Below are 27126 nucleotides of genomic sequence, written 5' to 3' on the forward strand. Positions count from 1 at the left end.
AGCTCAGAGATCTCGGAGGGTTGTGGGGCTGGAGGAGGTTACAGAGATGGGGAGGGGACGAGGCCATGTAGGGATTTGAAAACAAGGATGAGAATTTTAAAGTTGTGCGTTATCAGACTGGGAGCCGATTTAGGTCAATGGGAAATTCGGCTCCTCCTGACTCCACTTTAAAACGTGGCAACTGTCTTCTCCTGCTCGTCCCTCCCACTCCCTATGTCCTCCCTTGCCTGCCCCCACCCCTCATCCCGCACTCCCCTAAATACTTAGATGGTTTTGCTGCCACCGATCACTCTCTGATTTGGGTTCAAAGTCACAGCCACAGTGTCCAGAATGATTGATTGAGTAAACATCTTCTACCTGCCATTATAGAAGTGTTGGAGAGTTATGTTCCTGAAAGGCTGGGACTTTATTGCTCAGGCTTTCAGGTTCCATATCAACGTTCAAGGAAGCTGTTCAGTGAGAATCTGAACAATACTGTGCCCTGGCCATGGGGTTGCCAACTCTCCAGGACTGCCCTGGAGGCTCCAGAAATTAAAGATTAATCTCCTGGTCACTGCTGCAGGCAAACCCAGGAGAAAAATCACTGAGGCAATCAAAGGAACAGCATCAGTTTTCATTTTCTTTGAACACCTTCGTTTATTAGTTATAAAAATATTGCAAATGGAGTGAATAAAGGCTGTTGGACCGTAAGGGGCAGTTGGAGGCAGGAGATCATGCGATGGAACCTGAAGAAATGTGTACAAACAGAGTTGGCAACCCTCCGCCAGCCACTGTTCATGCCCTCTGATGAGGAGCGGCATGTGATCCTGAGCGGTGCGAAGAAGGGGAACAGACGAAGGTTAGAACGTGGAGTCAGCATGTCAAGGAGGAACATTGAACAAAAGGAGGATGCCACGCATCCTAACCAACACTTATCGCTCATCCAACACCACTTAGAAACAGATGATCTGGTTATTTATCTTATTGCTGTTTGTGGGATCTTGCTGTGCACATATTAACCATCACCTATGTAATAACTGAACTCTTATTTTAATTTGGGGGTGGGTGGGTAGGGTGAGAAGTGAGTTGAGTTGGAAGTTCTCTCATTTTAATCCTGCTGGCTTATACCTGGCTCAGGGGAGGAACCTGGGGCAGTTTTAATTGGTGTCTGCAGGGCGGATAGTGTTAAAATGGCCCCAGTGACTACCCTTCAACAGTAGCTCATTGGATGTAAAGGACTTTATGAACATAAGGAATTGCTGAGCAAGAAATGACAAGCTGATCAATCGTGTTTGTCCCACCTCGAAGGACAAGGGCAGCAAATACATGGGGACACCACCACCTGCACGTTCCCCTCAAAGCCACACACCATTCTGACTTGGAGCTATATCGCCGTTCCTTCACTGTCGCTGGGTCAAGATCCTGGAACTCCCTCTCTAACAGCACTGTGGGTGTACCTACCCCACATGGACTGCAGCGGTTCAAGAAGGCAGCTCACCACCCCCTTCCAAGGGCAAGTAGGGATGGGCAATAAATGCTGGCCTGGCCAGTGATGTCCATATCCCATGAATGAATAAAGAAAAAAATTACCATGATGGCTGGACCATCATGGCCAAAAACATCCTTAAATACTTTCCCAACAAATATATAAAAAAGTATTCAAATCCTCAATTAGAGATGGTGTTTTATGTGGTTACTAAATTCCCAACTGTATGCATAAATCATACAGCTAATTGTAAATGGTGGTATTTTGAATCTTGTTCTGATGTTGAGCTGTGAGGTAATTGAGATGTCTATGTTGTACATTGACTGGGGTTTATTACACAGTGCAATGGACACTGCTCACAAGTCCCTTGTTCTGGCAGCAATCACACTTTCTTGCCTCTCCTGCCGCACATGCGGGGCAAGCAGGAAGGAGATTAAAGGTGCGCCTCAGGCAAGTTGCTTCCTGTTCCACATTAGCAACTGCTGCATGTGGGTTACTAATCTCAACATCTACCGTGAGAAGGTCTCGCTGGTATGAATGGCTTCCCTGTGAGGCAGGAGGTTACAATGGGTTGGAATGTCAGCCATGGCTCTGTGGCTAGCCCTCCAGCTTCTGAATCAGAAGATCTTGGCTTTGAGTCCCGATCCTGAAATTTGAGCTCGCCATCTAGGCTTAAACTCCCATTGCAGAACTGAGGGAGTGCTGCACTGTCGGAGGGGCAGAACTGAGGGAGTGCTGCACTGTCGGAGGGGCAGAACTGAGGGAGTGCTGCACTGTCGGAGGGGCAGAACTGAGGGAGTGCTGCACTGTCGGAGGGGCAGAACTGAGGGAGTGCTGCACTAGTTAAGGGGCAGTACTGAGGGAGCCCTACATTGTCAGAGGGTCAGAACTGAGGGAGTGCTGCACTGTCGGAGGGGCAGAACTGAGGGAGTGCTGCACTAGTTAAGGGGCAGTACTGAGGGAGCCCTACATTGTCAGAGGGTCAGAACTGAGGGAGTGCTGCACTGTCAGAGGGGCAGTACTGAGGGAGCACTGCACTAATTAAGGGGCAGTACTGAGGGAGCCCTACATTGTCAGAGGGTCAGAACTGAGGGAGTGCTGCACTGTCAGAGGGGCAGTACTGAGGGAGCACTGCACTAATTAAGGGGCAGTACTGAGGGAGCCCTACATTGTCAGAGGGTCAGAACTGAGGGAGTGCTGCATTGGTGGAGGAGCAGTACCGAGGGAGCACTACATTGTCAGAGGGTCAGAACTGAGGGAGCGCTGCACTGGCGGAGGGGGCAGGACCAAGGGCGCGCGCTGCAATGTCGGAGGTGCCGTCTTGCAGATGAGGCAATAAACCGAGGCCCCATCTGCCCTCTTAGCTGGAAGTGAAAGCTTCCACAGCACAATTTTGAAGAAAAGCATGGGGAGTTCTCGCCAGTCTCCTGGTCAACCTCCATCCTTCAACCAACATCACTAAGGCAGATGATCTGCTCATTATCCCATTGCCGTTTGTGGGATCTTGCTGTGTACAAATTGGCTGCTGCATTTCCGACATTACAACAGTGACTATACTTCAAAACTACTTCATTGAGTATAAAGCTTTGGGATATCCTGAGGTTGAGAAAGGCGCTGAGGAGGTGCAAATTCTTCCTATACTTCCTATGCCAGCTCCCATGTGGCCTCTGAGCAATAAATTCATGTTGAAGCCACTTTCAGCAGTGCTGGGCCTGAAGAAGCTGCAGAAGGATATGTAATAGAGGACCCCACTGATCAGAGCTAGCCCAATGGCCCAGCCTTATTAACCTCAGAGGCAAGGAGGCAATAAACTAATAGGGTACTGCCTGTTCACCTCTGGCGCTTGGAACATAGGAACAGGAGGAGGCCATTCAGCCCCTTGAGGCTGTTCCACCATTCAATTAGATCATGGCTAACTCCACCTATCTGCCACCTTAGGGGCTGTTGAAAATTATTGTCGTGGGTAGTAATCTAACCGAATGTGAGTTTAAATCCCAGCCTGGCAGTTTTGAGAGTCTGAATTCTGTTGGCTGGAAATAAAAAGCTGGTATCAAAGTGACCATGAATCTGTCGGATTGTCATAAAAACCCAACAGATTCACTAACGTCCTATAGGGAAGGAAACTTGCTGTCCTTACATGGTCTGGCTTATATGTGGCTCCAGGCCCACAGCAACGTGGTTGACTCTTAACTTCCACTCTCGAGTGGGCAGTTGTGTCAAACTGCTATTCAGGGCAACGAGGGATGTGTGATAAACGTCAGCCTTGCAGCGACCTCCATATCTTGAGAATCAATTAAAAAGAAAAGCAACCACAGTTCCCGCTGTCTTCACAGCGCTGTGCTAAAAATTATTCCTACTCACAAGTTTTGTTGTTGAGAAGGCTCCACCCTGACAATGTCGATAAGTGCATCACTTACTATGAGGTCGACTCAGCTGGGTCAGTTTGGCTGGAAACTACAATAACTCAGAATGTACAGCACCGAAACAGGCCATTCAGCCCAACAGGCCCATGCCAGTGTTTACACTCTATACGAGCCTCCTCCTACCCTACTTCATCTCACCCTATCAGCATATCCTTCTATTCCTTTCTCCCTCATGTGTTCATCTAGCTTCCCCTTAAATGCATCTATGCTATTCACCCCCAACTACCCACTGTGGTAGTGAGTTCCACATTCTCACCACTCTCTGGGTTAAAAATCAGCTTCACTCTCTCTGGAAGGGACAATAGTCAGGCAGGATTCTCACTCCACTGTATCTCCCCAGGTTGATCCCTCCCTATCTCTGTAACCTCCTTCGGCCCTACTACCCTCTGAAAACTCTTCATTCCTCCAATTCGGGCCTCTTGAGCAGCCCCGATTTTAATCGCTCCACCATTGGCGGCTATGCCTTCTGCTGCATCGGCCCTAAGCTCTGGAATTCCCTCCCTAACCCTCTCCGCCTCTCTCTCCTCCTTTAAGATGGTCTTTAAAACTGACCTCATTGACCAAGCTGTTGGTCACCTGTCCTAATATCTGCTTTTTGTAGCTCAGTGTGCCTGATAATGCTTCTGTGAAGCATCTTGGGACGATTTACAACATTAAAGGCACTATATAAATGCAAGTTGTGGTTGGAAAGTTATATACCTGATCATATCTCTTATTGAAAGACAGAATCATGCTTTGATCAACCAATCACGATCCAGGCTCACACAGGAAGTGTGAGCATTTGATTTTCGGAGGAAAGAACTGTTTACTCTTAAGCCCAGCTCTTTGATAATTGTTCTGTAACTGAACCATCTGCAGCTATGTGGCAGAAAAACCTGGTTTTAATTCAAAATCAGAATTTGATTTTCCTGTAATTTGAATTAAGCAACATAAATAACATTTCAAAGTGGCGACTTAATGCTCAAAAAGATTCAAAAGAGCACCAGGTAATTGAGATTAAATAAGTAGACTTTTTCTCATTTTGTAACCACAAAAATGTCATGGTTTTGTGTCAAGGGAGCATTCACCGATTGTGTTGAATAGTCATCACGTGACTCTGACTGCTGCTCCCTAATACAACGCAAACATTCATACTCCAGTTGGCCAAATATCTCAGCATTGACGGGCTAGCGTGCTCAGTACAGCATTTGTGGCTAAATGTTGACAGTTGACGTCAGATGTACAAGCCTGTGAAACCAGACAGCTCTTGCCACAAGTCGCAAGCCCAGATGTTATGTTAAAATAAATTTAGAAGCCAATTATCTCAGTGAAACTCATAAAATTCGTAGGGGGCTTGACAGGGCCTTCCCTTGCTCCTATTTCACATGTTTCTTATGTAATTGAGAACGCTTCTTGATTCATCTTCTTCAAGAATTGCTCAACGATGGCATTAGATATTATTCATGGTGATAGATTGTGAGAATGCATAGGAGCATAGGAACAGGAGGAGGCCATTCAGCCCCTCAAGCCTGTTCTGTCATTCAATGAAATCATGGCTGATCTGTATCTTACCTTCACCTACCCGTACCTGTTCAGTTGCCTACCAAAAATCCTTCCTCTGTGGTCTCACATCTCTCACTCAACCAGGCCTGGGAACAGGTCAAGCGTGCTTTAAAAAAGGTTTAATTTCATTGGCTCAGCTGTGCTTTCAGAGAGGAATGGAAGCAAATCTTACCTACAGCCATCCAATAGCCAGAGTCTGTTACGCTAGAGGGTGGATTTCTGCTGTGAGAATGAAACACATCAAATAGAAATAACTATAGCTCAGGGAATCCCTGGGGTTGGGAAGGATGCAAGTCACACTTACACTGGGAGGGGCAGGGGAATGCCCCAGGATTTAAGCCTGATCCCGGCCCTGCCACAATTCCACCCTTTTTGGACAAACCTCTGCATTCTGACAGTGGGATGAAAGGCTTGGCCTATGGACAGATCTGCCACTTGACCTCGTTCTGGCTATGCCCCATAATGCCATTGCCTAACAATAAACAATCAATCTCAGTTTTGAAATTTTCAATTGATTTCCCCCCCACCCCCAACCACCTGCTGTTGCATCCTCTCCAATCCCCACCTTTCAGCAGATTCATTTGGGAGAGAGAGATTTGGAACAATGCAACAATGGAAGCAGGGTACTGGTTAGTAGAAAGGTCAGTTGGCAGACAGAACAAGCTCCCTGGGGCAGCGACAGAGAGTAGGGCTGGTGTGTGGTCATGCCAACACTTGGCAGTTCACCCAGCTTTTGAATTGCAGCACCATCCACAACTCCCAAAAACACAGGCCAAAGGGGGTCATTTAAGGATTGGAGAAAGACTGACAAAGGATCAAGGTCCATAGTGCAGAGACCACCAAGGTTGACAGGATCAAATGAATCAAGAAGTAATATTTTAAGTACAGGTTTTACAAATGTTTAGCTTGTTGAAGAAAGGGGGACTGGAGAAGCTGAGGCATTCCCCAGTATTGAGATTCTAGGAAAAATAGGGGTAATTTTGACTTTCAGTCATAGTTTAAAATGGCCAATATCAGATCCTTTATACATCTGCCTGATTTTTGTCGCCATTGAAATCAACAGGCAACTGATCCAATACATGCATCCTAAAAGTCTAAATTACCCTCAGTGTCTTTACTAAATGAGCCTTCCATTCAGCACATTGAGGAAGGAGGAACAAGGAAGAGTGTGTAGAATGGAGTATTATAGAACTTGGAAGAAACAAAGAGAGGAAAGTTGTTGAGGAGAAATGATGACAGTGGTGGCACTGAAAGAGAGGAGGACAGTAATAGTTGTGATGGAGAGAGAGAGTAGAGGTTGGAGGTGTAAGTAAGACTATCCATTAGCTTTCCGATGTGAGCTGCCTGGGACTGTGGGAAAGCAGCTGGGTTGAATGAAATGGTTTGGCAACATAAGTCCAATGGGTTTGACACTCTAGAGGGGAGGAATAGTGAAACAAATCCATGTAGTGCCTCAACCATTGTCCACAGCGCTTTGCTCAAAATGCACGGGTGCCTGTTGCCTTCAGATACCCAGGTTCTGACTCAACAAAGGAGACTATCAGGGCAGGGTTGTGAGTTCATGCCCCACTCCAGAGACTCGAGCACATAATCCAGGCACTTGGGAGTGCTGCACTGCCACAGGTGCTGTCTTTCAGATAAGACATTAAACCGAGACCCCATCTCAGGTGGATGTAAAAAGATTCCATTAAAAGAAGAGGAGGGGAGTGCTCCACAGTGTCCTCGCCAATATTTATCCCTCAACCATTTTGCAAAAGCAGGTTATCTGGTCATTATCAGATTGTTTTATGTGGGTGCTTGCTGTGCACAAATTGGCTGCTGCGTTTCCTACATTACAACAGTGACGACACTTCAAAACCCTTCATTGGCTGTAAAGTACTTTAGGATGTCCTGAGGTTGTGAGAGGTGCTATATAAATGCAAGTCTTTCTTTTTTATATATTAAAACAGACCTGGCAATGCTTTGGGAGGTGTCAAGACACAGTGAGTGAAAAAGATATCAAAGGGATTATATGAGAAGAGCTGGTAAAAAGAGGGATATCAGGACAGAACAGGTGGAGATCTTGACAGAGCAGAGACGGCAGAGAATCTACCAAAGCAGTGGGTGGTGAAGAGTTCGTATTTATTATCGGTCTCCACCCATACAGAAGGTGTTATGAGATGTTATTTGCAGAATGCAGGCAGATAAATCATCAGCTGTCCTGTCACATTTCTGACCAGATCAGCTTAACTGAACTCGATCCATCTTCTGTTTGTATAACACAATCTCAGCGGATCCAGGGCATCCTAACCTCAAACATGTCGACTGTATAGGCTCTTCAACAGGAGGTGTCTGGAGAATTGCTTCCTTTACAAAACAGAGTATTACTTCTCCGCAGAAGTAATTGAGAAGCCCTGAGCTTTGCCTCATTTTCAGACTGTTTCCCATTCTCTTTCTTTCCCCCTTTTCCCGACAAGCACCATAATCCTGCTGATGTGTTTGACCCACTCTCAAGCTCTACTTGACTCTCTACAGCCTCCCTCACCATCTCTGAACTTTATTGACTCTGTCTCCGTTCTGAATCTAACTCGTTGCGATATGAGTAGATTCTAAAGGTCAATGATAACAGATGAAAACATCAGCACATTCTGCCTCACAACAGCTCATGTGTGCTGGCACAGGAGTGCATTCAGTTACAGTCCCCAGATTTGAGCTGAATTAGTTGATCTCTGGTGGTGTGGTAGCTGAGGTATCACAATTGACCTCAATTATTCACCATCTAGAAAGACCCTGGTTGTTCCTTTGTGCGACATTAAGGACATGAGGAGGCCATTCAGTCCCTTGAGTCTGCTCTGCCATTCAATTAGACCAGGGCTGATATGTATCTTATCTCCATTTTCTGGCCTATGCTCCTTATCCCTTGCTAGCCTATTGAGCTTAGTCTTGAATGCTCCAATTGTTCCCTGAACATCCATAGCCTCTCGGGTGAAGAGAGTAAAGGTCAGAAATTCCAACATCAGGATGAGAATCCAAGGGTTACACTCTGTTGTCTGATAGACATTCCTCTCTCATTTCTAGCCTCAAAGCTCTCCCTCTCCCTCTCCCTCTCTCTCTTGCAATCTATCGTGCTCCCTTATCTTATTCCTTCTTTACTACGATCATTGCTTATCTCAATGTTTATCTCTTGACATTACTAAGCTCCAAATATGCTGTCTTGTGCATACTTCACCTTTTTTATTTATTTTATTTATTCATTTTTGGATATGAGCGTCTCTGGCATTTATTGCCCATTCCTAATTGCCGTTGAGAAGGTAGTGGTGAGCCACCTTCTTGAAACTGCTGAGGTCCATGTGGTGTAGATACGCCCACAGTGCTGTTAGGGAGAGTATACCATTATTTTAACACAATGACAGTGAAGGAACGGTGATATATTTCCAAGTCAGCTTGGTGGCATTCCCATGCATCTACTGCCCTTTCCTTTGAGGTGATGGAGGTTGCGGGTTTGGAAGGTGCTGTCAAAGGAGCCTTAGCGAGTTGCTGCAGTGCATCTAATAGATGGTACACACTGCTGCCAATGTGTGTCAGTGGTGGTGGAAGTGAATGTTGAAAGTGGTGGATGGGGTGCCAATCAAGCGGGCTGCTTTGTCCTGGATGGCATCGAGCTTCTTGAGTGTTGTTGGAGCTGCACCCATCCAGGCAAGTGGAGAGTATTCCATCACACTCCTGATTTGTGCGTTGTCAGGCTTTGGGGAGTCAGGAGGTGAGTTAATGTCTGCAGAATTCCCACTGAACTTCCTCGTTCTCTACACTCTCACAGTTGAAACAAGACTTGGTGCATTTACACTCTAACCAATTCTTTCCCTGGACCTTCAAACTGTGGAGTTCCTCACATCCCTCGGTTTTCCCTCCTTCTAAAATCTACAGGCTTTTAAAACCAACCTAGGTGCCAACTAACCACTATCCCTCAATTTACCTCACCTGTCCTCCTGTGCTTTTCAAACTTGTTGGTGCCCTGAGTACTGAGGGAGTGCTGCACGGTTGGAGGCAGTGGACGTAAAAGATCCAATGGCACTACTTCGAAGAAAAGCAGGGAAATTACTCCCGAGGCCTGGGCAAAATTCCTTCTCTAACCAATACCACCAAAAACCAAAAATCATTATCACATTGATGTTTGTGGGATCTTGCATATGCAAATTGGCTGCCTCGTTTCCGAGATTACAACAATGACTTCAAGAGTGGCTGTAAAGCACTTTGGGACATCCCAAGGTTGTGAAAGGTGCTATAGAAATGCAAGTTCCTTCTTAGCCTGTCACCTAGCATTTCAAGAAAAAATAAGCTGTCCCTGATTATGCATAGCTCCTGTTTTTCACCTCCTAGTGACAGGTTCAAAATCAAGGTTGGTGGGAGGAATGAATGTTAAAAATGGACTCTCCAATGCTTATTGTAAACTCAAGCTACCTCCAACACCCTCTCTGCTGTTATAGAAATGGATTGAATATATTAGCTTTGAGTTTCCTCAGGTGTTCTCCCAATTGGCTGTCGTAACTTTGGGGGAAACTCTGTTTATGTTGATCTTCCTCCGAAGTTGCACCAATGGGTTGGGAGAAATCCCTACCAACATCACCCCCACGCCCCCTCCCATCTCACCAAGGAAATTCACCCCCATTATGTCAACATCCAGCATCAGTGTTGGCCACAAACACCCAAAAAACACCTGATATCAACACAAGACCATTTATATGTATGATGCAGATAGGTACCTTGGTGGGAATGGTCCATCGCTGGCTCCTGGAAGGAACGTTTCCCAGACAGTCGATTAGAAAATGAAGTCAGTAATCTCCGGATCTTCTCGGCTGAGTCTGACTTCACCTTTCTCAGAGTACCAGGATACCTTGTGGATTGGGATGGCTCAGATTGAGTGCGCTGGTAGTTTGATTTCTTGGACAGGTGGTCCTTCTTGCTCCGCACGGCCTGGCCTTCACCATGGTCCTGGTCTGCGCCCTCCCTGTCAGCTGCACTTCTCATCCCCTCGTGCTTCGGGGATCTCTCCCCCCGAATCTCCTGCAGGGCAGCCTCAGCACCTCCAGCAGCCTCCTTCGGGCCCCCTTCCTCTGCGACCTCTCTCTCTGAAGCTGCCTGCTCCTCTTCCTCCCCACTCCTCCTAGTGTTCAGCTTAGAGCCCGTGAACCACTTGTAAGCCCGCAACGGGTTGTCCCCAGGCTGCTTCTCAGCAGGATCTGCCACAGCAGAGGCTGAATTCTCCTCCACGTCCATCGCTAAGTGGGCAGATGAAGATAGTGATAGTATCTGGTAATCCTTCGGTCGAAAGAAACGTATCACGTGTCACTCGGCCCCCCGCTGAAATTTCAGCTCAGTGATACGTGCTTGATTTTCTTTTGTGTGTGTGTGGGTGTTTTTTTTTTAGGTGTTGTTATGGTACATCTGTTGAAAAGGAAGCAGAGGAGGGCACTACAGCACAATGACCGCCAATCACACTTAGTGACGCTAAAGGAGACTGCAAACCACAAGATCAGATGGAAGGAGATTAGGAAGATCATTTTCTTTCAAAAAATGCAACATCTGCCCTCCCCTCAAAAGGAAGACAGAGCAGTAAGGGCGGAATTCCTCAAGCAACAGGAACAATCTGATGCAATTTGCGTCAACTTTTCTTGCTGAGATGTCACTTGAGCAAAAATGGCTTCTTTCATTTGTTTGGAGCTTCAGGGAGAGATTTTCTTACAGCAGCTTTGAGAGAAGCCTCAGTTCAGCAGATCCCTTCAACTGTATGTTTGTTCCTCACCTGGTAATGGACCTTCACTGTTCAAAAAGCCTCGGAAATAAATCTTTCATCCAGCGGGTAGCCGAAAAAATAAAAGGTACTGTGTGCATTTCAGTTCAGCATCTTCCTCTGTGCAGTGTCTTACTATGCCTGGTAACACCTGTACCTCATCCATGCCTTTATTGTTTCTACACTCAACTATTCCAATGTTCCCCTTGGGCTGCATCCCACCTTCCACACTCTGTAAACTTCAGCTCGTTCAAAACTCTGCTGCTCCTGTACCCTAACTTGCACCAAGTCCTGTTCGCCCATCACCCCTGTGATCGCTGACCTACTGTCTCCTGGTCCAGCAACGCTTTGATTTAAAAATTCTCATCCTTGTTTTCAAATCCCTCCATGGCCTCTCCTCCTCCCTATCTCTGTAACCTCCTCCAGCCCCACAACCCTCCAAAATCTCTGTGCTCCTCCAATTCTGGGCTCTTGCGCATCCCCGATTTCATTGCTCCGCCATTGGCAGCCGTGTCTTCAGCTGCCGAGGCACTAAGCTTTGGAATTCCCTCCCTAAACCTCTCCACCCTCTGTCACTCTCCTCCTTTAAGAAGCTTCTTAAAACCTACCTCTTTGACCAAGCTTTTGTCACCTGTAACCTAATATGGCTCATTGTCAAACTTTGATAACACTTATGTGAAGCACCTTGGGACATTTTACTACATTAAAGATAATCAGAAAAAGCACTAATATTAGAGACGTGAAACAAGCTAATCTGTTGGTTAGAGATTGGTGAATTTCCGCCTTACTAAGAGGCTGCCGAGCACCTGTTCAACATGGTAGAGGAAGTGGTTTGTGCTTTAATAAGACTGAGAGAGGCTGGGAGACATGACCTTTCCTAGTATTCCGCCAAGTCAAGAATAGGTTAAGGTACAAATAGTGACTGAAGGGAGGACAGAATCTACTCTAAAATCATAATGCAGGAAATATGCATTTAAAAGAAATATATAAATAATTCATCCTGCAAATCAGGAAGTCTAAATACATATAGAACACGTTAATCCTCACCACACAGAGAATTTAATAAATCCTGGCTTCAGTGGTGTGTAGATTACAGGGTACAACACTGGAACAGGAAGAGACCGATGTAGCACCATTCAATTAGATTATGACTGATCTGTATCGAACTCTATCTACCTGCCTTGGGGAATTGATAGTGGATAATAAGGAGATGGCAGATGAATTGAACAGATACTTTGCATCGGTCTTCACTATTGAGGATACAAGTGACATCCCAGTATTAGCTGTAAGTCAGGAAATGGGAGGGAGGAACTCAAGAAAATTACAATCACCAGAGAAGTGGAACTGAACAAATTGTTGGAGCTGCGGGCTGACAGGTCCCTGGGTCCTGATGGACTTCATCCTAGGATCTTAAAAGAAGTGGCTGGTATGATAGTTGATGCGGTAGTTTTAATTTTCCAAAATTCCCTACATTCGGGGAATGGGTGGCCTGTCTTACGAGGAAAGATTGGAAAGGCTAGGCTTGATTCTGCTGGAATGACTTGATTGAAACATATAAGATCCTGAGGGGTCTTGACAGGGTGGATGTGGAAAGGATGTTTCCCCTTGTGGGAGAATCTAGAACTAAGGGTCACTGTTTAAAAATAAGGGGTCGCCCATTTAAGACAGAGATGAGGAGCAATTCTTTCTCTGAGAGGGTGGTGAGTCTTTGGAATTCTCTTCCTCAAAAGGCGGTGGAAGCAGAGTCTCTGAATATTTTTAAGGCAGAGGTAGATAGATTCTTGATAAGCAAGGGGGTGGAAGGTTATCGGGGGTAGGTGGGAATGTGGAGTAATCAGTTCAGCCATGGACTTATTGAATGGTGGAGCAGGCTCGAGGGGCCGAGTGGCCTACTCCTGCTCCTAATTGGTCTGGTCATATGTTCTATAACCCTTAATATCATTGCCTAACAAAAATCTTTCAATCTCATTTTTGAAATTTTCAACTGACCCAGCACAGGCACGAGGGGAAGAATGGCCTCTTTCTATGTTAAGTGATATGTTGGTATAATTTCATTTGGTAAATACTGTATAGATGGTAATTCTAAATTTAATAATCGCAAACAAATACTAAAAAGAGTGAGTAAATTAGACAAACTGCACATTAAAATTAATGAGTTTATTGGTAACCCAGTAGCCATGACTGTGTCAGTGTAGCTCCCCTTTTGTTTGTGGGATGGTCTCCATGTTTGATAATCTCTCTACGGGTTGTTCTTCAGTGACTGCGACCCATCAGTGCTCACAGTGGTTCCATTGGCTTGTTCAACCTCCTGATATGGGAGATACAGATCAAAGGGTTGGAATTATGTTTTCTTGTATTCTGTCCTCACAATGAGTCTCAGCTCAACCTTGGAAAAGTGCCCCCTGCGGCAGCTGTATGGCATCTCTCCATTTGCCACACCAGTCAACTCACGGCCTCTCCAGTTGGCAATTGGTTTTGAGGAACCAGCAGCTGGGTTGAGATTGCTCAGATTCATTTCGTATAGGATCCTTCCAGCCAATAGACAGAAGGGAATCATGGGCCTCGGTGGGATTTCAGGCCAGAGGTAAAACCGGTGCCATTCACTCCCTGTATCCTTATCCTCACATCAAGAAACATAAAGGTAGAATCTCCTGTAGCAGTCATTCAACATAATGGGCTGAATTTCACCGACCCGTTGACGCCGCGGGTCGTGGCGTGGGGGCCGGTAAAATGCTGCGAGGAGAGGCCCGCCTTGACCCACGACGTTGAGAAGGGCCCGCCGCATATTATCAGCAGAGGGGGGACCTCGGTGCGCAACCCCCCCTCCCACACCGCCTGACGGTGGGGCCCTTCATCTCCATATGCAGATCGGCACTAAATATATGCAAAATGACTTACTCCGCACAGAGTTCCGAGGCCAGAACCTGGTGGGGAGGAGGGAGTAATAAAAACTACAGGGTGGGAGGGGTGGGGAAGTGGTAAAAACAAATGTAATTAGTTGTGTGAATGGTGGGAAGGGGTTAGAGGCCAAATGTTAGAAGGCTGGAGGAGAAAGTTCAGGTATTTGAGAAATCAATGGATGGGCATTTCAGGCAATGAGATGCCGGGAACGCGGAGGCCGCCCCTACACGTCAACGGGGGTGGGTCCTCCGCCCCCACTGTTTAGATGAGTCCCCCCACGAAATATCACGGGGGCTCCTCGGCGGCTGCTGAATGCAGGCACCCCGCTGAGCTCAAACGGCGCAGCCAGGCAGCCCCGCGCCCGAGTACAATTCAGCCCAACGTCTATTGGAGACTCAATCCAGTTGCTGTGACAGAGAAACCTTTTGGGATTCGCCACTCGACTGAGGTCTGAGATGATGGGCAGGACAGGAAAATTTGAGGCTGACCCACAAAAATGAAAGATTGAACCTGCCTTCAATTGAATGCAGCTTGCAAGCACCAATACTGATGTTGCTCATTTCCTGACATTGATAGAGTTAAACCCTGCCTGGCATTTGAAGGATGCCATTCAATGCAGGATTGGGGTAGAAGGTAGTTAAAAATGCAAAAAAAAAACTTGATTGGCTGAGCCACAAGATACAACATGTGGGGAGATGCTGGAGGTCATTTGGGTTCTTGTGAAAAGGAGGAGGAACTGGAGTCGGGCACTCAGCACTTGTGTCACATTCCTTAATGTGTTAGTTTAATAAACTCTTTAACATGAATAGGTTAATAAGGTCACTTGGTTTGATGCCAAATCCCAGAGATCACCCAATGGGAAACACTATTACCTTAAAGGCCTCCCAGGTCTTGATTTCATTGAAGAACATTTCCCCTGGACACGAGGTTGGTCTGTGTTGCCGATGCCCCTGGACGGCGTAATCACTGACTATTCTCTTGTGAATCACAGCACACTTCATGAAATTTTCTTTCACTAGTTCCATTGCAGCCTGGTCTGGGAGTTCCGAGGTGTAGTTACCGATAAAACTCACTCCGTATCCATTGGAGTTTTGCCCTTTGGTGTGGGCTCCTCTCCAGAGCCATCCGCGACCTTCGTAAATGTATCCGTCGGAGCCTGCTACAAAGCTACAGAGACCGTTCCAGAAATTAGCACAGCAAATAATAAGCTCACTGGGTAGCGCTCTCTCCTCTAAATCAGGAGTTGTGGGTTTAAGTCCCACTCCAGAAACCTGAGCACAAAATCCTAGTGCAGTATTGAGGGAAGGCTGCACTGTCAGAGGTGCTGTTTTTCAGAAGAGATGTTAAACTGAGGCATGGGCATGAAAGATTCCATAATGTTATTTTGAACAAGAACTAGAATTCTCCTGACATCCAGGCCAAATTTATCCCTCAACCAACATCACTGGATGTCAAGGGATATAGAGGATTGGATAAGGAAAAAAAAAGGAGGCTTATGGCAGGTTCTGGGGGCTGAAAACAGCGGAGGCTACAGAGGAGTATAGAAAGTGTGGGGGGGGGGATACTTAAAAAAGTAATTAGGAGAGCGAAGAGGGGGCGTGAAAAAACACTGGCGGACAAGATAAAGGAAAATCCCAAGGCGTTTCATAAGCATATTAAGGGCAAGAGGATAACCAGGGAAAGAGTAGGGCCCATTAGGGAGCAAAGTGGCAATCTGTGTGTGAAGCCGGAGGACGTAGGTGAGGTTTTAAATGATTACTTTTCATTTGTGTTCACTATGGAGAAGGATGATGTAGGTGTAGAGATCAGGGAGGGGGATTGTGATATACTTGAACAAATTAGCATTGAAAGGGAGGAGGTATTAATGATTTTAGCGGGCTTAAAAGTGGATAAATCCCCTGGCCCAGGTGAGGTGTATCCCTGTCTGTTATGTGAGGCAAGGGAGGAGATTGCAGGGGCTCAGACACAAATTTTCAATCACAGGAGAGGTGCCAGAGGACTGGAGGACAGCGAATGTGGTACCATTGTTCAAGAAGGGTAGTGGGGATAAACCATGTAATTACAGGCCAGTGAGTCTAACATCAGTGGTAGGGAAACTATTGGAAAAAATTCTGAAGGGTAGTCAGCATGGCTTTGTCAGGGGGAGATCATGTCGAACAAATTTGATTGAATTTTTCGAGGAGGTGACTAGGTGGGTAGATGAGGGTAAAGCGGTTGATGTAGTCTACATGGACTTCAGTAAGGCTTTTGATAAGGTGCCACATGGGAGATTGGTTAAGAAGGTAAGAGCCCTTGGGATCCAGGGCAATTTGGCAAATTGGATCCAAAATTGGCTTAGTGGCAGGAGGCAGAGGGTGATGGTCGAGGGTTGTTTTTGCAATTGGAAGCCTGTGGTGGAAGATTGGTGCTGGGACCCTTGCCGTTTGTAGTGTACATTAATGATTTAGACGTGAATATAGGAGGTATGATCAGTAAGTTCGCAGATGACACGAAAATTGGTGGTGTCGTAAATAGTGAGGAGGAAAGCCTTAGATTACAGGACAATATAGATGGGCTGGTAAGATGGGCGGAGCAGTGGCAAATGGAATTTAATCCTGAGAAGTGTGAGGCGATGCATTTTGGGAGGACTAACAAGGCAAAGGAATATACAATGGATGGTAGGACCCTAGGAAATACCTTGGTGTACTTGTCCATTGATCACTGAAGGCAGCCGCACAGGTAGATAAGGTGGTTAGGATGGCATATGGGATACTTGCCTTTATTAGCTGAGCCATAGAATATATAAGCAGGGAGGTTATGATGGAGGTGGACTATAGGAAGGATGTAATTGCACTGGAGAGGGTGCAGAGGAGATTCACCATGATGTTGCCTGGGCTGGAGCATTTCAGCTATGAAGAGAGACTGGATAGGCTAGGGTTGTTTTCCTTAGAGCAGAGAAGGCTGAGGGGGGACCTGTTTGAGGTATATAAAATTATGCGGGGCATAGAAAGGGTAGATAGGAAGAAACTTTTTCCCTTAGCGGGGGGGGAGGGGGGGGGGGGTCAATAACCAGGGGGCATAGATTTAAGGTAAGGGCAGGTGGTTTAGAGGGGATTTGAGGGAAAAAAATTTCACCCAGAGGGTGGTTGGAATCTGGAACACACTGCCTGAAAGGGCGGTAGAGGCAGGAACCCTCAAAACATTTAAGAAGTATTTAGAAGGGCACTTGAAATGCCGTAGCATACAAGGCTACGGGCCAAGTGCTGGAAAATGGGATTAGAATAGATAGGTGCTTGATGGCCGGCATGGACACGATGGGCCAAAGGGCCTGTTTCTGTGCTGTATAGCTCTATGACTAAAACAGATGATCTTGTCATTATCACATTACAACAGTAACTAGGCTTCAAATATACTTAAATTTGAGTAATTTCCTGTAGGGGTTTTGATGACACACTTTCAGTTTTCTCCAGGGTATTGCATATTAATCACAGCTTTAATGTTTCCGTGTGAAGTCCCTTGTATTAACAAATCACTTTCTTTTTTTATCCTTTGTGGATGGGGACACAGCCCAGCCTTTTCCCCCCCAAACCCTGCAAATTATTTTCTTCAAGTACATGTCCAGTTGCCTTTTAAGAGTTTCCTATGAAATCTGATCCCACCTCCTTTTCTAGTCGTGTGATCCAGATCTTAACAAAACCTCTGTGTGGAAACATTTCCCTTTATTCCCTGTCTAGTTGTTGTGCCAATTATTTTACATCTGTAACATCTGGTTAGCAACCCACTAGAGGAATCAGTTTCTCCCTACTTGCTCTATCAAAGCCCCTTTGAATTTTAAACACCTTTATTGCGTCTCACCATAACCTTCTCTGCTCTAGGGAGAACAATCCCAGCTTCTCCAAATAATTGAACTCCCTCATCCATGGCATCAGCCTGGTAAACCTCCTCTGCACCATCTCTAAGGTGTCCTTCTTCAAGGATGGTGCCCAGAATTGCACAGATTTGTAAAGGTTTTCCATACTATGAAAAGATATAGAGGCACTGAAGAAGGTACAAAGATTTACTCGAATATTGCTGGACTGAGAGGTGATAGCTATCAGGAAAGATTGAACAGATTTCTCTGGAAGACAGAAGATTGAGTTGGGGGGGCGGGGCGGTGACCCTGATAGAGGTCTTGTGTTAAGGTTTGTCTTCCTTGTCTTATATTCAATGCCAAGATTTACAAAGCCAATTATCTAACACATTTTCTTGACCATCTTATCAACGTCCCCTGCCACTGTGAAGAATTTGTGAATGTGCACCCCATATACTAGGGGAATCCATGCGGACTGGGAAAGGGACATGGGGGGTTGCAGGTGGGCCATTTAACTCCTTGCCTTGCTGAACCCAAGTTTAAGTATTAATGGCAATCAATAGCTCTGATTCTGGGAGCTTATCCTTGTGGTGAGAGTGGGTGACACTGGGCAGGGAAACATCAGCTGCTGCTCCTCTTCAAATGGATAATGGAGAACAGTCCAGTTTCCATCTCCTGCATTGTCAACCCTTTCATTTTGTATCTGTGCCCCGCACCCACCCACCCCTAACCGCCCACCACCCACCTCCCCCCCCGACCGTTTCCTCTCCCACTTCCCCCTCACTAGCCGCCTCCTTAGAAACCAGGAGCATCAAAGTTTTTAAAATGGGATTTATGTTTTGAAAGGTACTTGTGCCAAATATAATAGATAATTGATACATAAGGGAAAGTAGGTAAATACATGACGGAGAAAGGAATAACAGGACATGCCGATAGGGTGAGATGAAGAGGGGTGAGAGGAGGCTCGTGTGGAGCAGAAACGCTGGTCGGGCCGAAGTGGCCTGTTTCTGCGCTGTACATTCTGTGTAACTCCTCAGTACCTAATGTGAGGCTGGGCTCCTTACTTGTAACCAATGTCATCCCATTGTCGCTCCTCCTGATGAAAACGTTGCATGCTCCTCATGTCTGCCGCACAGTCCTGAAAACTGGTGCAGGGTCGGCTTGGCTCATATGTATGGTGGATGTAAACAAAGCCTAGGGGCAGTGACAGGTTCACTGGAGAGCCTTTGTAGGGTTTGGCAGCCCACATACAGCGAGGAATGATGGCAGGGCATTCTGCAAAAAACAGTGAGTATACACTGAAACTACATATCAAAACAAAAGGCACAGACAACATCGAAAAAACGAGAGACTTGCATTTATCTTATGCTTTTCATAAGCTCAGGTCACATAGTGTTTCACAGTCAATGAAGCACTTTTGAAGTGTAGTCACTGTTGCAATGTAGGAAACGCGACAGCCAATTTGTGCACAGCAAGATCCCACAAACACCAATGTGATCATGATTGGATAATCTGGTTTACTGATGTTGGTTGAGGACTAAATATTAGCCAGGACACCAGGGAGAGCTGCCCTGCGCTTCTTCCAAATAGCACTTTAAGATTTGTTACATTTACCTAAGAAAGCAGACTAGGCTTCAGTTTAACGTCTCATGCTAAGGATGACACCTTTGACAGTGCAGCACTCCCTCAGTACAGCGCTGGAATGTCGGATGACACCTTTGACAGTGCAGCACTCCCTCAGTACTGGATTGTCAGCCTAGAGTTTTGTGCTCATGTCTCTGGAGCAAGGCTTGAATCGATAACCTTCTAACTCAGAGGCAAGAGTGCTACCCACTGAGCCGTGGTTGACATATGTTAAGGACATAAAAAATAGGAGCTGGAGTAGCCCTTAGGGCCCTCTCGAGCCTGCTCCACCATTCAATAAGATCATGGCTGATCTGCTACATCAACTCCACTTTCCTGCCTTATCCTACGTTGATATCCAGCCTCCTTTTGAATGAGTCAAGGGTTTCTGCCTAAACTACCCTTTCAGGCCTTGGTTTGTGTCTAGGCTTTCACTCACTGTGTTGCTCCATTTCCAGGGTCCCTGTGTCCTCTGTAATGTCATTTCCCCCTCTTCAGGAGCTGCAACACCACCTGGTATCTCTGCAGGGCCGCTGGTGGGCTCCCAATAGCTGGCGGGAATCCAGCTGAGACTCTGATGGGAATACGGAATGACCCCTGACTCAGGAAGCTGGGCTGGGGTCACGCCCAGATCGGGATGACAGGAAAAGGTCCTAATCCTTTCAGGAACTCCAGGTTAGACCAGACAACGGCTGACATCAGACCAGAGCAGCAGATAGTTTGGTGAAATCAGTCAGGGTTCCCCTGTTCCAGACTGGTATCTGTTGGGCAATGTATGAGATCAGGATTGCCTGTGGACAGACGACAAAGGAAATTGATGCAAAAAGTAATTTAAAAAGTAATAGTGTAGGTGTACATGGCACAAGACAAGTTAAAGAGACTTCTGATGTGAATGGATTAAAACTGTGAGATGTAAAATGGATCATCAGTTCACCATTACCCATCTTACACTATTGCAGAATTTCAAAATGTCCCCTTTTGAGTTAGTAATGGTTGGATGTCATTCAATCTAGGTTAATGTTATGGCAGCAAGAATGAAAAAAGATCCTTCCTCTGATGTAACGTCGAATCTGAGCAAGAGCATTTCGCATGAAGACGTGAGGAGCAGGTTTAAGGACAAGCACCGGAATAATCAGTTTACACGATGTATACAACTGGACGGAATAAACGCAGAAGCAAAATAATAGCATTTTGAACTGGGTGACTGAGTAGAAGTCAGGTCACCTCTCTGAAGCTGAGTTTGTAGCACGACTAGATGATGGGATGATGCCTTCTCTCCTTGTCGGTAGGAAGACGAGATCGGGCAGTCTCACCCAAGCTTTACCTAGTGAGATACCAACCTTAGCTTGCTACAAATTGGCACTAATTTGGCAAAGAGGCCAAGGGGACACATGGTGCAGGAAATGGAACTGTCATGTTGGAATAATGAGAACAGCTCATTCAGCTTAAATGACCCTTTGGCACTGACACTGGGAGCCAAAAGCAGATGAACATACCATTCCCTAACACTTACATCACTCATTTTAATGAGCATAGAATGTCAGTACAATATTTCGAAGAGAAATTACATGTATTAGGTGGTGCCTTTTACACAGATATATACAGTGAATGCCCTGAGTTTTATTTCATTGGTTTCAATGTAAGTGGCATTGCAAGTTAAAAGGAACCTCAAATGTTTTCAATTAAATTAAAGCCTTAAGCTTGCTTCCTACTAGCCAAGGGAGTGGTGTCACCGTCCCACACAATCATCAGGAAGCTGCACTCACAGCAAATGTGGAGTAAAGATAGGGCTGTAACTGAACCGTGCTCCTTGAGATCACATCTCCTTTCTGGGGTTGAGAAATTACCCTTTATAATTGGTCTGTACTGCAGCCCATTTGTTTCAATGGGACCTATCAACTGCCTCTCCGTCACTAATATTACCAAAGTGGCACAGCATTGAGGGGATCCAACCCATCCTTGGGAGGTTAAAGTTCCACAATATTAGAAAGACACCAATCTATACATGGGCGGCACAGTGGCGCAGTGGTTAGCACCGCAGCCTCACAGCTCCTGCAACCCAGGTTCAACTCTGGGTACTGCCTGTGTGGAGTTTGCAAGTTCTCCCTGTGTCTGCGTGGGTTTTCTCCGGGCGCTCCGGTTTCCTCCCACAAACCAAAAGACTTGCAGGTTGATAGGTAAATTGGCCATTATAAATTGCCCCTAGTATAGGTAGGTGGTAGGGAAATATAGGGACAGGTGGGGATGTAGTAGGAATATGGGATTAGTGTAGGATTAGTATATATGGGTGGTTGATGGTCGGCACAGACTCGGTGGGCCGAAGGGCCTGTTTCAGTGCTGCATCTCTAAAACTAAAACTAAAAACCTTTGTTAAGTCTAACCTTACTTTGTGTTGACAAAATTTCTGGTCACACTTTTCTGTCAACATTTAGCCCAGATGATTGCCATGCCAACATTTCCCATTCAGTTTTCCTGTCAATAGTCATGATGTAGGCCTTGGCCACTATTCGGCACTTTGTGGTAAGTTCTTAAGCCCTCAATTATTTCACAATTTTGTGTATAACTAGAACGTGTATTCATTAACTGACAGTTGCAACGGCCCAGGAAATCTATTATAAAATGGGAGTATTTTGAATAAATCTTTTACCTGCAATTGTTCAACTTGTTTTTTGAAGGGAGTGCCAGTCATTCGAATAATTTACTTACCGAGATAGTTATGATGAAACTGTTTAACTCCCTGCTGGGAAACCTTTCTGAAGATGTTATAGTCGAGGTGTTGGAGAATTGAATCATTCCTGATGTGGTTGTACAGGTAAACTACACTTATAACCTGATTGGTAAAATTACTGAGGTCAACCTTTGCTTCAAAGTTTTTACGACGTGCATTTGCCTTTAAACCTGGTTGCCCCTGAGCCTCACTATAGTAATCTCTCAGCACAGCACTGAGTTTGGGCAGTGGATGTCGGCACTCTGTTAAGAAGTTTCCCAGGATAAAGCCATCCATGCCTCCATTAATCAAAGCATTTGTGGCCAGGGACCAAGGACCTGACCCAGTGAAAACTTGAGGAGAAGTCACATTGTCCCAACAACCGTCAGGTCCCAGTAACACTTGGCTTTTGTTCAAATAATGGGCCACAAATGCTAATCCTAAATCCTTGGCTAACGTTAGTGCATAAAGATTATCAACTGGGCCTTCCGGCCAAGGGTATTCTACATTTCTCTTCAGTCCGGCTTCAATTCCTGCAATAAGATGCCCGACAGCAATTGTCGTTCCATCTGGAGTGAGGACCACACCACGTTCAGCCGAAGAGCCGACCTCATGGTTCATGACATCTTTAATAAAAGTTTGTCGGTCTTCAGATAGAGCTTCCAGCGGGGCAGAGGATGTTGGGGTTTCAACGAGGAGGAGGCGATGGAAATCCTGGTCAGATGTTTGCAGACTTCGTAGGATAGCAGTAACATTGAGAATAGTGAATACAGGATCATGACCTTCCAACTCCTCGATGACGCTCAAAACATCATTTAGGTGATAGTCTGGTGCCGCTGGAAAGAAGAACAAACAAGTGCAGACTTTCAGAAAGACACAGAATGACCAGCAATGTGTTGTCACAAATACAAGGATGACTGGATATCCTCCTCTAAGCGATGCAGTGAGGAGTGTCCCATAATTTGATGTGTCATGAAAAGCCGTGCCAAATTTCCACCATCACTAATATGATTAATGCCCTCAGCTAAACTCTCCATTGTCACAAAAGCCCTCCATTTGCAAAAAATAAACCATATCCGGATAATGGAAGAAACCTGCCCGCACAAATTCAAGCAGAAAGCATGACAAAGACTAATGCAAGCTGACATGTGTTTCTAGGGTGAAGCACCCCTCTGGCTTTAGATTACACTGAGAAACTACAAGATCTTCCCTCACAAGGCTAACAGCATTTTCAGTGTCATTTGATGTATTACTTTCTTGGCACGTACTCCAGTCTGAGAGGTAATCCTCCCTCACCTCTGACATTCCAAACTCTTTCTCCCCATTACAATTTTGCTACTTATTGGTATTTATTGATACTGGTATAGTTGTTCCTTCTCCAAAGTTCTACTATTCTTCTTCAGCCCAAAGTACTGCTCTCCTCTGTTTCTTCACCGTGTTGAAATCAAGACTAGTGCTTCTCTTATGCTAATTTATTCTAATTCAGGAGTCAGCCTCTCGCCTCTGAGTCAGAAGGGTTCAAGCCCCACTCCAGAGCCTTGAGCATAAAATCTAGATCAACGCTCCCAGTGCAGTACTGAGGGAGTGCTGCACTGTCGGAGATGCCGTCTTTCAGGTGAGACAACCTGGTCTGCCTTCTCAGGTACATGTCAAAGATCCTACGCTACTATTTTGAAAAAGAGCAGTGTGCCCTGGTCAATATTTATCCCTCAACCAACATCACTGAAAACAGACTATCTGGTCATTATCTCACTGTTGTTTGTGGGAGCTTGCTGTGTGCAAATTGACTGCCGTGTTCCTACATTGCAACAATACACTGCTGAAAAGTACTTAATTAATTGGTAAAGTGCGATGGGGCATTTCAAGTTTGTGAAGGGTTCTATATAAATGCAAGTCTTTCTTCAATGAATAACTAGCCCATCTGTTTTTGGTTATTTTGTTGGAGGAATGTCAGCAAAGACATCGAGATAACTCCCTGCATTTCTTCGAAAATGTGCAGGGAAATCTTTTACATCCACCTGAAAAGGCATTGGTTTAATAGCTCACATTAAAGAAATTCCTACTGCTGAATATTAACGTAATACACAGAATAACTTATTCAAGAGTATGATCAAAGGCAGTAACTCATCACAGAGCTGAGATAATGTTAAACTGCTCTAGCTGCAGTCCTGTTGCTGAATTAAATTGGCTGAATCCCTCAATGGGTTACACACTGCTAATTGTGCAATATGCTGTACCTAATAAGATGAAATATCAATATTCATTTAAAGAGCATTGGTGACTACTAAAAGACATGGTGCTCACCTTCGACAGACCAGAGGAATGGGTAGAGAGCCCAGAGGAGGAGGAAGCAGTGTAGAATTCTCAGTTTGCTATACATCCTCAGAGTTCATAAAATGAGCAGAAACCTTTGCTCCCTTTATTGTTTAGTTTGATCTGAAAGTTTGTGTGACATTGCCTTGAACTTTGCTTCCTCTAATCAACAAGTCATTACTTAATCCGGCTTTAATGCAATATTATCTGATCCTGATTGGTAAACTCTGTCTGAAATGTTTAACCATTTTGACGATAGTTTAAAGGGTAATTGATTTTTTTTGGGACCCATTTACAGGGCTTTAGTCGGTGCAATGCCCACTAGAGCAAATCCCTGGCCTTGCCCCCTCTCTATCTTTGTAACCTTTTCCAGCCCTACAACCCTCCGAGATCTCCGCACTCCTCCAACTCTGGTCTCTTGAATGTCTCTGATTTTCATCATTCCAGAATTGGCGGCTGGACCTTCAGCTGCTGAGGCCCTAAGCTCCAGAATTTCCTCCCTACGCCTTCCGCACTCTTTTCCACCCTTAAGGCACTCCACAAAGCCACCTCTTTGGCCAAGGGCCAGGGTCACCTGCCCTAATATCTCCTTATGTAGCTGGGTGTCAAATTTTTCTTTATAACACTCCTGTGAAGCGCCTTGGGGCATTTTACTAAGCTAAAGGCGCTTTATAAATGCAGGTTGTTGTGACATTCAGTGATGATTGGTGATGTTGCAGTTCTTTGCTATGGCCACAGGGTTGCACTGCAGAACGATTCCTAGTTTCTCAAGTCCCACAAAGTTTTCAGTAACTTTTCAATTGTAGTCAGAGCACGAAAACTGTCATTCCCATTGTTTATTAAACACTTCATTATCACCTACAACTTCATTAGGTAATGCTTTGGTGACATACTTTATTTGCTGTTTTTATGGTGCGTTTGGCAGCAATTGAGTAGAATCAGTCCAGAAACAGGCTGTTTGGCCCAACTGATCTATGCCACCTCCCACCCTACTTCATCTAATCTTAATTTGAGTAGAGAAAAAGTTGTTCAATTAAAGCATCGCAACTAATCGTGGCTCAAATACTCAGACTTTTACTGATTGTTTGTTGGGACAGGGAAATAGAGTCATTTAGGACAAAGAAAGAGGCCATTCAGTCCATCGAGTCCTTGACAGCTCTCCACGGAGATAAGCTGTCAGTCCCACTTCCCGGCTCGATCCCTGCAGCCCTGCGAGTTTATTTTTCTTGACTCCCTCTTGAAGTCAGTGATTGTCTCTGCTTCCAGCACCCTTGTGGGCAGTGAATTCCAGGTCATTACTACCAGCTGCATAAAAAAGGGCTTCCTCATATTCCCCCTGCATCTTTTTCCCAATAGTTCAATGTGTGTCCCCTAGTCCTTGTACCATTTGTTAATGGGTTAGTCCTTGTCATACATAGCTAAGCCTGTCATAATCTTGTACACTTTTATTAAATCTCCCCTCAAACCCAGCATTTCCAACCTAACCTTGTAAATAAAATCCTCCATCCCTACAACCATTCTGGTAAAGGAGAAGGGAAAAATTCAACCCATTTTCCAAATTGGAAATTGTAATTTTAAATGCTCTCCACTAGCTCTGGAGGAAGTGCAGAGAGTGATAATGGAATCTGCTCAGAAATCACAGTTTATACTAACACATGCTTGGTATAGATTCTGGTGTCATAAAAATAGCATTCACACACCTAGACGTATATAGTGGATTTCATGTGGTGTAGCACATGTTAAGTCAAGAGAAACCTTTTGCAACTGGTGGGGAATTAGATACAGAATAACACTAGACATGCATCCCCAATTTTAATCGCTACACAATTGGCGGCCGTGCCTTCAGCTGCCTGGGCCCTAAAGCTCTGGAATTCCCTCTCTAAATCTCTCTGCCTCTCTACCTCTAATTTCTCTTTTAAGATGCTCCTTTACACCTACCTCTTTAACCAGGCTTTTGACCACCTGCCCTAATACTCCTGTGGAGTGCCTGGGGACATTTTACTATGTTAAAGGTGTTACACAAATGCATGTTTTGTAGCTGTTTTACAAGTTTTTTTTGATTTTACTGTAAGTAGACTTTGTACTTAAATTATCTAATTAATGCAGGTGCAGGTACAGGCGGAGGTACAGGTACAGATGCAGATGCAACTACAGATGATGATACAGGTGCAGGTACAGATGCACATGCAGATGCAGATACAGATTCAGATGCAGGTACAGGTACAGTTACAGATGCTGATGCAGGTACAATTACAGGTGCAGGTACAGGTACAGGTGCAGATGCAGATTCATGTACAGGGTACAGTTGTTGATGCAGGCGCAGGTACAGATGCAGAAGCAGATACAGATGTAGGTACAGGTACAGTGCAGGTACAGGTACAGATGCAGGTACATGTACAGTTGCAGATGCAGGAGCTGATACAGGTGAAGGTACAGATGCAGCTGCTGATGCAAGTGCAGGTACAGGTGCAGATGCAGGAGCTAATGCAGGTACAGATGCAGATGCAGGAGCTGATGCAGATACAGGTACAGATGCAGATGCTGATGCAGGCACAG

The 27126-nt window shown here is 45.4% G+C and overlaps 2 protein-coding genes across 2 annotated transcripts in view; both read right to left on the minus strand.

The window, feature by feature from the left end:
• The window catches only part of LOC137355740 (ras GTPase-activating protein nGAP-like), a 67037-nt gene extending 56222 nt beyond the window's left edge, over positions 1 to 10815 (minus strand). The window contains exon 1 of the mRNA XM_068021216.1: positions 10170 to 10815. Within this exon, the coding sequence (XP_067877317.1) occupies positions 10170 to 10683 (514 nt within the window). The 5' untranslated portion in view covers positions 10684 to 10815. The remainder of the gene's footprint in view (positions 1 to 10169) is intronic.
• A 2524-nt stretch (positions 10816 to 13339) lies between these two features.
• Positions 13340 to 24694, minus strand: LOC137355741 (N-acetylmuramoyl-L-alanine amidase-like). The gene is made up of 5 exons (XM_068021219.1): positions 24562 to 24694; positions 22257 to 23093; positions 18992 to 19202; positions 14971 to 15265; positions 13340 to 13505 (listed from the first exon to the last, which is right to left on the minus strand). The coding sequence occupies exons 1-5, from the start codon at positions 24635 to 24637 to the stop codon at positions 13437 to 13439; spliced, it is 1488 nt and encodes a 495-aa protein (XP_067877320.1). The 5' UTR covers positions 24638 to 24694; the 3' UTR covers positions 13340 to 13436.
• Between the last annotated feature and the right edge of the window lie 2432 nt (positions 24695 to 27126).

The sequence above is a fragment of the Heterodontus francisci genome, chromosome 43 (genome assembly GCF_036365525.1).
Source record: "Heterodontus francisci isolate sHetFra1 chromosome 43, sHetFra1.hap1, whole genome shotgun sequence".
Lineage (NCBI taxonomy): Eukaryota > Metazoa > Chordata > Chondrichthyes > Heterodontiformes > Heterodontidae > Heterodontus > Heterodontus francisci.